This window comes from Rhinolophus sinicus, chromosome 4 (assembly GCF_057876585.1).
Source record: "Rhinolophus sinicus isolate RSI-liver-muscle chromosome 4, RSI-T2T, whole genome shotgun sequence".
In the NCBI taxonomy this organism is placed as follows: Eukaryota; Metazoa; Chordata; class Mammalia; order Chiroptera; family Rhinolophidae; genus Rhinolophus; species Rhinolophus sinicus.
Window position 1 is genome coordinate 54,513,122 of NC_142504.1, and position 15,458 is coordinate 54,528,579.

A 15,458-nucleotide genomic window follows, 5' to 3' on the forward strand; every position below is an offset into this window, starting at 1 on the left:
ACGGGGCTCCATCTCTCCAGCAGCTGCATGGCTTTTCCTGTGCTGGTGGGAGAACCGTCCACGTCCTCCCACCCCTCCACGGGGGTCCAGCTCTCAGTCAGCTGCTCCTCCTGGTCTTCCTGAGACTCAGTGTTCATACACACAAACTGCTCCACCACTCTTGGGAGAGCCTTGGCCGGCACCATACCCTGCTCGCTGCGTGCGCCATGTGTCGTGCAGGAAGGCCTGCGGGGTCTCTGCTCCCGCTCCCCATACAAGAACGCAGGATATGGTGAGGCCAAAAAGGAACACCCACGGAGCCATAGGTAGGGGAGTCATACCACTATATTCTCTCTGGCGGCACTATACTCTCAATGGAGGCTGGATCCACACTGTCCGCAAACCACCATCCACACTTGCCAGCCCAGCCACCATCTTCTTGCTAGCCCCCATTCTTTCTCTCTTCTCTCTCCTCCACTCTCCTCCACTCTCCTCCTAGCGTAGCCACAGCAGTTATATTAGTGGCCAATGGCTCACTGGTTACAGCTGACGGCCAACTAGCCACAGCTGATGGCCATGCAATCACAGTTGGCCATTTACTACCTGAGCCAGCACCTGTCTATGTGAGGCCGAGAGCCTGGAAACTACTTTCTGGGGCTCTGCCCCCACAGCAGCAATGTGTGCTCCTTTACTGAAAAGTGACCAACCCATGAAAAAAGTCACACAATGGTCTCAAAAGGAAGTGTGAGAAAAAAAGGAGCCTCAGAGAAGGACAACTTTGGCAATCAGTTGAAATTTGCCATTTACCTGCAGTGGGGGGAATGTGTTAGGCAGAGGTGTGGCCTGATGCTTTTAGGAGGCCTGGGTCCTCTAGCACTGTCAGTACCTTTTTTGGATGGGATTCTCAAAGAGCTTGAAGCATATTTGCTGCTTTCTTGACTGACATTCTGTCACCCACACATGTTTTGGTTTCATTTGTTCTTCCTATGAGCTTCCCAAATCAAGAGGAGGCCTGAAAAATTGTTATGAGATAGAAATGCACAGTTTTGGAGTCTTCATGTGACTACCTAACTTGTTTTCCTGAAGGCTAATCAAATGAGATATAAAGGAAAGCCAACATTAATACTATTTACTGAATGAGGCAGCAAAGGCAAAATGTGCCCCCCCAATGTCAGTCCAGCTTCTCCATGAAAGAGTGGGGAGTGAAAATAGGCTGCTACAGTTGTGGAAAGTACACACTTTCAACAGGAGACAGTTCAAAGGGACATGGATTTGCATTCCTGTGCTATTAATTATTAGCCATGTGACCTTGAGTAAAACCTTGGCTTTGGGAGCTTTAGTGGCCTTGTATGAAGAATGGGAACAATAAAATCTATTTCCAACACTTGTTGAAAGTATTGTTTGCAGTGCTCAGTAGTCAGCAAGTAGTTGTCACTGCATATCCCTTTCCTTCGCACCGCGAGCTTCAAGAGAGATGAGGTGGCAGCTTTTGTCATAGAGAAACCAGAGGGTTCTGTGGGTTAAGGAATACTTGCTTAGTGCTTTCTATCCATTATCTCAGTTAAATCCTCCCATCAGGTGTGTGTAGTAAACATCATACCCAGTTTACAGCTGTGGGACATAAGGCTCAGAGAAGTTACCTAGGTTTCCAAGATGGCTGCTAGAAACCGTAGGAGCTAATGACATCCAAACTTAGTTCTTCCTGACAATGGGTATCATGCAGGGAGTCATGCGGGGTCTCAGTTCCTGCTCCCCACATAAGAACGCAGGACATGGTGAGGCTAAAAAGGAACACCCACGGAGCCATAGATAGGGGAGTCATATCACTATATTCTCACTGGCAGCTGGGGTGGAGACACAGGAGGCAGGAGCCACACTATCTGCAACCCACCGTCCACTTGTCTCTGCCAAACAATCTCACTTGCTAGCAATCCACTTCTCTGCAATCTGCAATCCACACTCCACCGCTTGCTAGCTCAGCCACCATCTTCTGGCTAGCCCCTATTTTCTGCTAGCATAGCCACGGCAATTATATTATTGGCCACGGCAATTATATTATTGGCTCACTGGTTACAGCTGACAGCCAACTAGCCACAGCTGATGGCCATCCAATCTCAGTTGATGGCCATTTACTACCCGAGTGAGCACCTTTCCACGTGAGGCCGAGAGCCTGGAAACTGCACTCCTGGCTCTGTCCCCACAATGGGGCTTCCACATGTAACTTGTACCACCAAAAGGCTTCAGCCAGGGTCTGGCTGGTGTTTTGTTGATCCAGTTGTTGAATTCAATCTTGGAACTATCGAGTAGACACTGAATAGTAAAATTTTGGGTTGTCTTCACCTGGGCTCAGAGTCCAGCTTCAGGAAGACACTATGTATCTGTGGTCATTGTTCTCTTTAACCCAGAGAGCCCACTCAGTTGATCGCCCTCCCCCTCATGAGTTCCTTTGACAGGACTGGCAGCTTCTGAACAGGCTGGGCACATACCGGGCATGTACACACAGGCCCCTTCAGGGTGGTGGGCAGGCCTGATGGCCACTGGACATCTGGATAACATGGAGTCAAGAAAAGCCACATGTGAAAATGCATTTCTTCCAAAATGATGGAGCATCTGCCAGGGTGTAACGGGCAGTGACAGTCTTGGCATTCACTGGAAACCCCCCAGGCTGCGTGGGTAATTAATCTCCTAGGGTTAGTCAGTAACAGGTTTCCTGTGTTCCACCTCTTTTGACAGGCCCAGCTGTGAGATACAGTAAGTTCAAGATGTCAGAGGCCAGGCCGCCTCCCCTGCTCGGGCAGCACACAACATACATCCTGAAGGAAGTCCTCCGATACGATGACAGAGCCATCAGTGAGCTGCTCAGCACTGGAGTGGTGACCCAACATGAAGTCGAGTGATACAGGGGAAAAGCTCTTTCTCGAAAACCACAATGTGAATGCACTTTGCTGGCAAAGGCAGTACTCTTTCTGGAAACTTCTCCCCAGTTCGGGTGCCTGCCACGGAAAAGAAGACGTAGATAAACTCCAGACTTCCTGCTTAGCATTTGGCTCTGGCATCCATGAATCCAGTGCTCTCTAATGTATCCCACCTTTCATTCTTTACCTTTCCGCCGCTGCTGCCCCAGATAATTGATTAATTGTGGATTTGTGGGATTTTTTTGGTAAAGATTTCTTTTCTGTAAAATTACATTTCTTATTCTAATTATACTAATAGCCTGAATGTTTTTCCTCTCCAGCCCATACAGGTCTGAAAAAGAGCAGATCTCTTGACGTTCTCTACTTGCACATAAAGTCCTCATTTAAACCTTTGTTAGAAAGTCAAAGCAATAAGCAGAATGACAGTCTCAGTGATTGATTTTAAACAGAATCACTTAATTTTGAGCTCATGAGCCCTTTGTTAATCTTTAATTTAAACCATGGACTTTGCAGATGGCCATTATAAAACGGCCCCATTCTCCCCCGTGGGAGTAAATTTTTGCTTTATGCTGTATTTCTCTGACTATTTCATAATACGTATCAGAAAATCAGTTTCCACCAAAGAACTTTGGGTGTAGGTATCTATCTGCATTAGGGGGTGAACAGTGGTTCTTTAATTGATACCTTATTTTGAGCCAAATGCAAATACAACAAATTTTTATGAGTATCAGATGGCTAGCTAGGTATTAAATAATGTATAAATAATGAAAATAGAGAATGAAATTAAAATTTTTCATGGTGTTATGGGTATCTACTGTAGAAGAATGCATCATGCTTTGATATTAAATATTTGTGTTTAAGCACTTAAGTGTCAGTCAATTAATTCAAGTATAGAAAGCATCTTCTGTCCAGAAGATGATAACTGCATTGTATATATATTCCAGAATAAACTGTCAGTCAGACTGCCAATCACCCACTCTCAGGAGCCCAAGGAATCAGATGACTCTCACAATCAATGGCCTGATATGATGGATCTCAGTCCATGGCTATTACACACACATATTTTAAAGTCGTGTCATTCCATACCAAATGGTAATGGAAAGTTCAATTACAGATAGTTCTTTCAAACTATGATTTACAGCTAGTTTCCTTTCTGTGTTATTTTTTATGGGAATGATTTGAGACATTTATCCATGCTGTAAGCCCAAAATGTGTCTAGAATCAAGGATTCCAAATAAAAAGGAGATGTCTTCTCACAAGGCCTCGCGGGAATTTTTAGAAGAATGCCTCCTAACTCTTGAAGCAGTTATTGTCCTCCCTGTTTTGTTCTTTGTGCACATCTTATTCTGAAGAACTCCTGCTGTGATTCCACTCGTTTGGATTTCATCATACAAGGCTAATTGATGCCTTCTGCAGGACTTTTCCCCCATGGATAATTCACAGATATATATTTAGAGACATTCACTTCAGGCCAGACATCTAAATAAAATTCTTTCATGTATATAAAACTAGTAATGAAAACGGTAAAAGGCTGGATGACAGAGAATTAGCAAAACTGTGTATCTTGAAAGAGCAATCCACCATTTTTCGTACTGATCCAAGTAGACATCCTGAAATGCAAATTACTTGGTTACTGAGCAGTGACCCTAAATATCTGGGTAGTCATATGTAGGAGGATACTGATCATTCAGAGAGGGTCACAAAATGCCTCTAAAACCTTGAAATCAATCAAAAGTGCAGTATTCCTACGTACCGGAGTCACCATTGAGACTGTCTCCAGTGTAATCATGTGTGTAGCTATCCAGATTTCCACCTATACAACTTACAATGATTCAGGAGCACTTTGAACCCGTTCATCATCCAGCAGAAAGCATTTACTCTCATGATTTAGTGAGAGATATGATTCAGAATATGTTTGAAATTCAGATAGATAATTAGTCCTGAAAGAAACATGGTGCTTGCTAAAATTTCTAGCAACATGCCCCAGGTCAGGTCATGCTTATAAACAAATGTGCTGTTTTAATTGTCATAGCCGATTATCTCACACATTCCTTAAGCTGAACACACTACTAAGACACCATATGCTTAAGTTCAGTTTGTGTCAAGGCTTGCCTTCTGGCAGGTTTGTGTCTGAGACTGGCCTAGAAAGGTCTTTGAGACTTAGTGGGTTAATTATTGTGGAAATGAGAGTGTGTCCACAGCAAGTAGGCTTCCTTCCATTGACTTTTTCTGAAACTTTTTCTTCCATAATTTTCTGGTTAATCAAGCATGATAGCTTCCAACATGCAGTCTGATATGCTGAATGTTTTCCTAGAAGAAGAGAAATGAATATTAACCAACTTTGTGTGCTACCCCAGTATTCGTTTGTCTTCCATCCATGTACTAGGGGTAGAAGTACAATCATGATTTTACAAAGCAAAGGAAGGCTCACGTAGGCTATTTCAGCCTGGGTCCTTCAGATACTGAACCTTGACAGCCCCACCAGGAGATCTTCTGCATGAAGACTTCGTCATCCCTGTCTTCAGCCTTCTTCAAGGAACTTTCCGTCCACTCCTATGTCACCTGAATTTGATGTTTCACCACTGACTCTTTGTCCTGTGATGTTGGCATGTTGTCTACTTAAAAAGCTTTATAGATGTGAGTCTTGCTTGTCACTCTCCCACATGGCTCAATGCTGCCTTCATCCATAGGACTCATTCTCCAGATAATGGTCCTAAAGGCGCTAAGAGAGAACCCCAGCTCGAGGCTGAACATACTGTCCAGATCTTCTGTCTTTCCTCTGACTGCTCACCATTGATTCCCAATTGGCAAAGGAGGTAAGTGGAAAAAGGGCACATTCCTCACCATATATACCGTGAACCTGGGATATTCATTGTCAAACTCATCTCCCAAGATTATGATATTCTTCTTGCATTTACTTCTGTCTTAGGAGGCTGCCTGCTGTAGGGAGCCCTCATCATTGGTGAGATTTCTGAGACACGATGGGCCTACAAAATAGTTGTTAACCTTGATCGTAGTATCAATGATCCTGAAGAGGACAGACTACCAAGCTCTCTTCTCTTCCCTCTTGATTTTGTGGTACAGTATTGTTTGAAAAGGAGGATGAAAAGATTCAGAAAAAAGAATGCATTTCCATTCCAAATAGCAATTGGGAAAACAACAACAACAAAAACACAACAGAGTCTCTTATATTGAGGTGTAGAAGTTTTTTCAGACATCAGGATAATTTTATCTCTTTTTACAAACCTAGTATAGCAATACCAGGTTTAAATGTTTTGTACATTACCGCTCTCACATGATGCTTAGTTTCTTCATGTAAACATACCGAGCTATCTTCTGAACCCAGAGGGCCCTGAACTTTTAAACCAGCCTGGCTGTATGCAGGACAGGTTTATGTGGTGTGATTAGTGGGGTATAAGCAACTCCAACAGACATGTTTCCCCCACTACCCATTCAAAAACATGTGTTCCATTGTCACTCTAGGAAGTTAAAGTATTATAAACAAATTAATGCAAATGCTTTGTGCTCATACATTTAATTCCATACACTAGGGAGAAGAAGTACAAAACAAGAAAGTTGTGAAGATATGAGAGTTGAAATAGGTACATTTGATTAGCAGGAGATGAAAAGAAAGAACACGGCCAGGTCAGGAAGGCCCATGGGTGCATTTGCTCTGGAGACTGCAACACCATGGCAGTGTGAGTCCAGCCGGACGTGTCAGTGCCAAGAGTGGGAGTAGGCACTGGAAGCAGCTCAAACAGGAGACAGATTTCAGTCGCCGCAAAATTTTTCCTGAGAAATAGCTTTTTTCCTGTTCCTTAAGACTTTAGAATCAAAGGGACTATCCAACCACCTGACCCTTTGCAACATTCTTAAGAGGCTGTGGTAGCAGAATAATGGCCCATCGAAGATGCCCATGTTGTAATTCCAGAATTTGTGAATATGTTACCTTATATGGCAAGAGGGAATTAAGGTTGCTAATCAGTTTACCTTAAAATAAAGATTATCCTGGATTATGTAGGTGAGCCCAATAAAAACCGAGGGGTTCTTTAAGTGTGGAAAAATAAATGTCAGAGTTATGTCATCTGAGAAAGCCAACCATTGCTGGCTTTGACAATGGAAGTGAAGCAAGAAATGTAGGCACCTTCTAGAACATGGAAAAGGCAAGACAAATGGCCTCTCCCAAAGAGCCTCCAGAAGGAACGCAGCCCTGCTTGATTTTAGGCTGATGAAACCTGTTTTGCAATATGTTTTTGACTTCTGACCACCAGAACTTTAAGATAATATATTTTTGTTGTTTTAAGCCACTAAATTTGTGATAATTTGTTACGGCACCAAAAGGAAACTAATAATAATACAAAGGCTGCTCTGCCATCAAAAGTCTAAAGTGACAGGAGAATTACTACTTTTCAAAGTCACCATTTGACACCTCCTTTCTTTTTTTCTTTTTTCCTTCTCTTTTGTTAGCCTACTTCCTACCATACCTTCGCCCCCTCCCAATTCTTTGAACCTCCTTCCCTCCTCTCTTTCTCAGTGATAATATTTTTCCTCCCTCTCCTTTTATCTTCCTCTCTCTTTTCTTCCACTTTTATCTCGTCTTTCTCTCCTCTCTACATAGGCACACACAGTTATATATTCATTTGACACAAACGTGGATACCAAAGCCTGCCACTGACCTTCCAAGAAATAAGACTTGCCCAGTAATTTGGAAGATAACTAGTGGTGAGTCTGGCCATGACTTCACCTCCACAAGCAATCTTGAATTAATCTCTGTGTGGAGTGGTTAAATAAATAGCTGCCCCTTCTTCTCCACTGAAACTCGGGGAAGTTGTGAAAGAATACTCCCAACGCTGCTGGGGCAGAGGTAGAGCCCTCAGGCTTATTGCCTCTCTGTCATTTGCCCCCATATTTTCTTAGTTTCTAAGAAAAAAACTGACTCTGGGTGGTGAACACACAATGTGATATAGATGATGTATAACAGAATTGTACACCTGAAATGTATGTAACTTTGCTAACGATTGTCTCCCCAATAAACTTCCCAAAATCAAAAACAAAAACAAAAAACTAAAATAAATAAAATACAATGCAGAGCACAGTCCGGAATCTAATGGCCAGGGCTTTGCTGCTGTGATTACAGGGCTTTCATTAGAGAAAGGGGGTGGGGGTGGGCATGATGGTCAATGGGTCTGCCCCAGCCCTAGGCTTTGGCCTCTGTTTCTTGTTCTTTCTTAGAGAAGGCAGGCTTACTCGGCCTTCAGTGGTGATTACTAGTTTGTCCCTAAGCCATGTTAGTCAAATGGCCTCCAGAAGGATGGGGCCTTCTCCTCTTCACTGGTTTTGCCATCTGTTAAAAAGGGTGACTGGGTGACTAGGTCCTCACAGCTCTCTCTGCTTTCTTCTTTCAACAGGATGAAAAACACTGACAAATTCTTCCCCCTACCCACACACACATTCTTTTTCTTGCAAATTAACCACATGACAGTCTGTTCAACTCAACTTGGTTTCTTTGGCTCCTGACCACATAGATTGGAGACACAGTGCTTTCCTGTTCCTCATCCTGCCACCCCGTACCTTTCCTCTCACCCAGAAGTTTTGCACAAGTGCTCACCAGGAAGGAAGACACTCTGCTTCAGAACACACAGCCGAGATGTTGGGATGAAAGAAAGTAATGCAAAACAGCCACAGGAAAAGATCTTTCTTTCCGCCCCTTTACCTCTTTGTGAACCCTAAGGAAATGTTCGGACTTCCATAGCACCTCTTGGTATGAGATGTGGCAACATGTGTAACACACATTCGCCCTGACAGTCTTGAATTTATCTTAGATTTTACAAAGAACTTCCTGGCTGTTCTTGATAGAAGCTTTGAAATATACTACTAATGGACATTACCGTATTTCTTTGGAGAGGGTAAAGAAAATTGTAGCATCCATTTGGGGTGGGGGGGATCCAGTTAAAAATCACTATTTCGGGGGATAGAAAAATGAACTATATTTCCCTGTCTAGGATTGCCCTTATATATAGCCAAACATGGTTGCAATGGCATTGCCACAGACAAAAGGGAAGGCCAGAAAGGCAATGACCCACAGGCTACCTCTGACAACAGTACCCAGTTATCTAGGACCCTGAGAATCTTTTCAGCCTGATGGGCTGAACCGTGTAAGGGAAAAGGTCTGAAGCAACAGCAAACTAAGGTGTCCCATTCTTAAAAACGTGACTGGAAATATCAAGTCACTAGGGCTTCCTTCCACCTCTGGGCCCATGATTCCCATCTTCTGAATCGAAAACATTTTGTCTGGTTCTCCACATTTACTTTCTGGAAAAACCTAAGTGAAAGCATGTGGATGTCGTACTCAGGCAGAGGTAGCGCTCAGGACTTGTTAGGCGAATCCGTGAGCTTAACTCACTGACAAACTCATGGACAGATGACAGTGATCAAACCTCAGTGTTTCATGCAGCTACTCTCGTATGACTCAGGTGACGTGAGGTGCAGTGAGTAGCTTGGTGGGTCTCTCTGTGGGTGCATTTCTGGGGCAAGTTTTATTAACTTGGGAGAAAGAACCCTCAGATCTAGAATAGTCTGGGGGAGAAAGCGGCCTTTGCCAGTCGTCAGAGTTAAAACTTAATTTCCTGTGCAAAATGAAAGTAGATTTACTCTATTTATCCCTGTGAAATAAGAACTCTTACTGAATTCTTGTTTTCTTTCTCTTAGGACACACAATAGAGTTCAGCAACACTGGAAGATCTTTTCATGACTTTTGTGCCAGGTTAAATTTGATGCTAAATAATCATAAAAATTATTATAGGTAATGTCTATTCAGCTCTTACATGTGAACCACTATTCCCAGTAGAGTTACGTGCACTAACTCAGGGATAAATGTACCTGGGAGGCCTAACGAACCTGCTGCCTGTCAGTGTGCACACACTCAATGTGTCCTCCAGCCTACCACGCTCAGTGTCACTCAGTGCCACCATGCCATTGTTACCACAACACGACTTTCAGATCATGGCCCTAAAACTCATGGGCCTTATGACTTTTGAGATCCTCCAAGAGGTACAGGGGCAGAAAAAAAGGCCCTAGTCCCATCATTTCAACCTTTGCACATGCTCTAGAAATAACAGGCTTCCCAAAGGGATTAGCTCAGTTTAGAGGTGGTCAGCACTCGCCTCCTGGAAAGTCTCCTCAGGCTGCCATGTCAGCAAGAGCAGTTTTCATCTGTTAAAAGTCCTAAGAATATATACTTCTACAAAAGAGGACCTTAACCCCAGCAGATATTTCTGTGTGTAAATGTACAGATATTTCTGTGTGCAAATGTACAGATACAAACTGCCATTCCAGTTTGCACAGAGACAAACTGCCATCAAAGGATAGATGGAGTCCTGAAGTTATTGATGAAGTAGGTCAAAAGCAACTGTCCCCAAAACCACAGCTGAGGAAAATGGCAGCACTGAAAGGGCTTGGATTTAACCACTTAGGGGAGCAGCCAGCACACTGCTGTTGAGACCTAAAGGACACTGGGAGAGAGAAAAGTCCCCCTGTAAATAAACTATGGTTGGTTAGAGATACTGAAAAATGTTGGAAAATGAGTGACACCATTTCCATTTAAATTTAAGATCGTCCTTGGACAAATGAAAGAAGTATGAGAGATGTCCTGGGTGATTTATATGACTCCAGCAGGAGTTAAAAACTATATTAGTAGGAAAATATTCAGTTGTGTAAAAACCTATCTTATAAACAAATTCAGTGAAAAATGTAATTCCTCCAAATGAGAAGATATAAGAGTGAACCATACAGATCACTTGTTTTGGTTTATTTGGAGCATTTTCAAAGTTTTGGAGTAGAGAGGAGAGGAAAGTACATCTTCGTATTTGTCTGTTAACCCATGAATGAAGTTTTTTCAGATCCCCACAATTGGAGGTTACCTCTGCATCTCATTTGCTCACTCAGTCCTCTGCATTTACCTGACCATAACGGTTATCCCACACTGAGTTATGATTGCTGGTCACCCATTGTTCTCTCCCCTAAAACTGTAACATCCTTGTGGGTGTCTTAGTCACCACTGTATCTCCAGTGCTTATGATGATGACTACTCTACAGGAGATACACAATAAATATCCGATGGATAGACATTCTCTCACCCACCACATTACATGTTCTGTGGGAGGGGAATGTTCTGTTACTCCTGGTGCCCGCAACAGTCTTCTAAGATGGTCACCATCAATTCCTCCTTCCCTACATATATGGACCTTTCTTCCCATCAGGACATGTACTTGTTTTCCCTTTCCCTGAAATCTGAGCTGGCCAGGTGACTTGCTCTTTTTTTTTTAAACTTTTTATTTTAAATAATTTTAGATTTGCAAAAAATTACAGAAAATGTATATAGAATTATCATACACTATTCATTCAGTTTCCACTAATGTTAACATTTTATATGACCAATATATAATTATCTAAGTCAGATAACTAACATTTATATGATGCTATTAGTTAATCTACAAACATTATTCAAATATTACTAGTTATATCACTTTGGTAGACAGACTTCTAAGATAGACCCCAGGATTCCCAGCTCCTGATGTACACACAGTCTCTCCCAGTTACTCAATCAAACACAAATCTAAGTGCTATTATGGGAGGATTTTGCAGTTGTAATTAAGGTCCAAAACCAGTTGACTTTAAAATAAGGAATATTATCTGAGTGGACCTGACCTAATCACATGAGTCCCTTAAATCTAGGTCTAAAACAAACAAAGAAACATAAACTCATAGACAATAGTCAAGTGGTTACCAGAGGGAAAGGGGTAAAGGGGTTGGTAGATGAGGGTAAATGGGATCAAATATATGGTGATGGAAGGAGAACTGACTCTGGGTGATGAACACACAATGTAATATATAGATGATGTAATACAGAATTGTACACCTGAAATCTATGTAACTTTACTAACTATTGTCACCCAATAAATTTAATAAGTAAATAAAATAAATAAATAAATCTGGGTCTAGAGGTCAAAGATTTTAGTTCAGAGCTTTGAAGCACAAAGGGAATTTGACATGAGAGAACTTTCCAAAAAGATATGCTGTCCAAAAAATGATACACTTTGACCAACAAACAGAATGTGGTAGAAGTTATGCTGTGTCAGTGTAGGCCAAGCCTTGAAGAGGTTTGACATCTTCTACTTTTGCTTTTGGAAATCAACCACCATGAAAGAAGTCTGGCCACTACCCTCAGAGAAAGAAGGGCCCCTTGGAGAAGCACAAAGACACCTGGCATGTGAGTGAAGCTCCTTGGACCTCCAGCTCACTTCTGCAACTGCGTGAATACAGCTGAGTAAGTGCCCCCAGACACTGCCACAGGGAGCCGAACTGCCCAGCTGAACATCACCCAAATTCTGATCCACATAAACTGATGGCGTTTTAATCCACTGCTTTGAGGTGGTTTGTTATATAGCAAGCAATATGTAAGTAAATGTCTAACTCAGAGAAGAAGTTCAGTAAATATTTAATGAATGTAGTTTGATGAATAGTGTTTGTGAAATCTTGGCTGATTGAAATGGGGAATAATATGTTCTGGTTTATTAATTATTTTTTCTATTGAAATAAGGCAACTCAAAACCTGCTTTTGTTGAAAGTTCTTCTGAAATGAATCCCACTGTTGTCACTTAAGAAATGGAACATGTTGAATCATTTGGATGATGTGGTGCCTCAGGGTCATTATTCTGACCAGAGGCAAATCCTTTCCCATCCTCAGATGAAACCGCGGACACTTGACCAGTAATTGCCATGTTTTTGATCTTGGAAGAGGTTAAGCTTAGGAAAGGTTACTGAGGGGTTTCCATGGTAGGCAGCCTCTAAGGTAGCCCTGCTTCACAGCTTTGTGCTGTCCATTCTTCCGACATTGTGCCAAGGTTGGTCTGTGGGAACCATAACATATAGCACAAGTGATTAGGTTTGGTGATTAGGTTTTGAAAAACCAAAGCTTTGCTTCGGTTCTCTCTCTCTCTCTCTCTCTCTCTCTCTCTCTCTCTCTCTCTCTCTCTCTCTTTCTCTCTCTCTCTCACACACTCTAGGGAAGCCAATTGCCATGGAGTAAACAACCCAGACAGGGGACCACATGACAAGGAACTGAAGCCTCTGGCTAACTGCCAGTGAGGAGCTCAAGCCTGCTGGTGTGTCAAAACATGAGTGGGTTTCAAAGCAGATTCCCTCAGTGTAGACTGAAGAAGACTGTAGGTCCCCAACCAAGTTATTGACATCTCAGAACTCCCAGATCCCTGACCCTCAGGAACTGTGTGACATAACAAATATTTGTTGTTTCAACTTTAATTTTAATAAAATTAGGTTAGCTTTGGTTTGGGGCAACTCGTTACAGAGCACTAGATAATTAATATAGTTCTCCATTAGATTATGGTAAAAAGTCATTTTTAGTGTATGACTTTCTGTTTTGACTTTCAATGTTTACATTTTTGTCAGTGATCAGCACTCTTTGTTAAGTGTGATACACCTTTACAGCCAGTGTGGAGGCCTTATAGGAATAAGGGATAGTGTTGCCTGCTGTATGTTAACCATTTGTGAGAGTGCTGGGTAGAAATCACAGCTGCAACAGAGTCAGTGAGGGGGCAGGAGCATGCAGAACCTGTGAGGGCCCCTCAGAACAGGCGCCATGTCACAGTGCTTCTCAAGGCGGAGGACAGCATTTCCCCCCCCCCAGCCCTCTCACCCTCATCCCCCCCCCCACCCCACCCCCCGCTGTGGGACATTTGGCTGTATCTAGAGAAAGTTTTGGTTTTCATAACCAGAGCCACATGGGGGACAGTTAGCAGCTGACATCTGATGCGTAGAGGCCAGGGCTGCTGCTGAACAAGAGCAACGCCCAGGTTGGCCCCACAGCACAGAACTGTTCAGCCTGAAGTGTCAAGAGAGCTCATGCTGAGAAGCCCTGTTCTAAAGGAAGCTGATCCATGAGACAGAAGAGCAGGTGCCTGACTTGTCACCTCTCTGTCCTTTTTAATTTTTTTTTAAAATTTTTACATTATATAAGTTTAAGGGAAGAGGGAGATGGGCTTTTTGATCCTCAAAAAGCCTACAATTTTTTTTTAATGGAAATGTGAAATTCTTGTTAAGATTTCTTGCGATACATGTGTTTCTAAAGTGGAGGGAGCCAAATATTCTAGTTGATGGTGGGAACTCATAAGCTATTCTTCACAGGTGCAGTTACATTAAAGACATAAATCAAATTTCAGGAAAAATCTTAGTCCTTAGTATAATCAGAGTACTGTGGCATACCCAAGGGACACGGGCCAAGCCATAATCCCTCCTGGGCCATCGTTTACTCTGTGGAGTAAGGGGCTTTAATGAGATAACTTCTGACATCTTTATTTCAGGTTCACACATTCTATGGTTCTTTCATTTAGGGTCACACTGTGGATGTACAGACACTGCCAGAAGTATAGACAGAACTGACAGTTTTGAACAATATAGTTGAAAGGAAAACACACTTTAAATGAGGAATTAGAAGTACTCTTTTGGGTATCTGGTTTTCCAGAACTGTAGGGAAGTAGAGCATTTACAAAAGTTAACAAATGTACTGTGGGATAATCCACACATTCCTTCGCACATCTTCCTGTGCCTTTGATGTGTGCCCTCTGCAGATGTCTACTCTGGGGATGAGTTGAGATATGATTGAGGCAGAGAGAAAGAACTCAGGTTGCAGCCTCAGCAGAACCCAGATGACCCCTTGACTACATGCCCAGAAATCTCCCCTGTACCCCTGAAAACCTGCAGATCTGGATGTCATAGGCTGTACAACATGGAGCTTTTGAAGGGGACCTGAGGACCTGAAAAGGAGAATAAGGCTGTGTGCAAAACATTAATCAGCACTTGCAATTCTCCAATTGTTCTGACAAGGTTAAAGTGAGGACCAAAAAACTCACCAACAGACTTCCCATTGGAAAAAGTAACCTCACCAGAGGAAATGATATTTCAAAGAATTGAGTGGAAGAAGAACATTTAAAGGTCATAAGATAGAACTTAAGCCTAAATGATGACTTTTTCTTGGCTGTAATTCTCAACTCTGTAGACCTAAGTAAGTTACACCTAGAAGATATGCAAAGGGAGGGCCATCTGGCAACCAGACTCCTGTACCAGTGTGACGATATTACTCAACTATCAGAAAACAGCCAGGTTCCCGGATCCACCCATCCCTTTCCAGGTCCAGAGTCACTGTTTTAACCCTGCCCTTCTTGCTTCCTGTCCTTCTTGCCTTCTGCCATTCCTGTCCTTTCTTCTAAATCCAATTTAAAAAGTCACTTATCTACTAAGACTTTTAAAAATCTGTTCTAGTCCATTCTGATTATAATGGATTACTCCTTTACTCTGCTCAGTACTTATGCCTGATTTTATTTTGCCATCAATGACATTGGTGAAGAGCTTGTGTTTGGTAAGCTTTGGTCATATAGAGAGGAATGATTGGGACATGGTGCTCAACATCAAGAAACTGGAAATTGAACTGGAAGGCAAGACAATTATACTAACTTGATGCAGACTACTGATACTTCCTGGTACTACATG

The 15,458-nt window shown here is 42.5% G+C and overlaps 1 protein-coding gene across 10 annotated transcripts in view; it reads left to right on the forward strand.

Moving 5' to 3' along the window:
• SUGCT (succinyl-CoA:glutarate-CoA transferase) overlaps nt 1-5,706 on the forward strand; it is a 743,714-nt gene extending 738,008 nt beyond the window's left edge. For 8 of the 10 annotated variants that reach the window (XM_088797848.1, XM_088797837.1, XM_088797840.1 and 5 more), the window contains one exon: nt 2,713-3,757. In XM_088797848.1, the coding sequence (XP_088653974.1) occupies nt 2,713-2,876 (164 nt within the window). In that variant the 3' untranslated portion in view covers nt 2,877-3,757. Of the gene's footprint in view, nt 1-2,712; nt 3,758-5,584 lie in introns of those variants that run through there. The other 2 variants (XM_088797826.1, XM_088797838.1) reach the window with 1 other exon arrangement.
• The last annotated feature ends 9,752 nt before the right edge of the window (nt 5,707-15,458 follow it).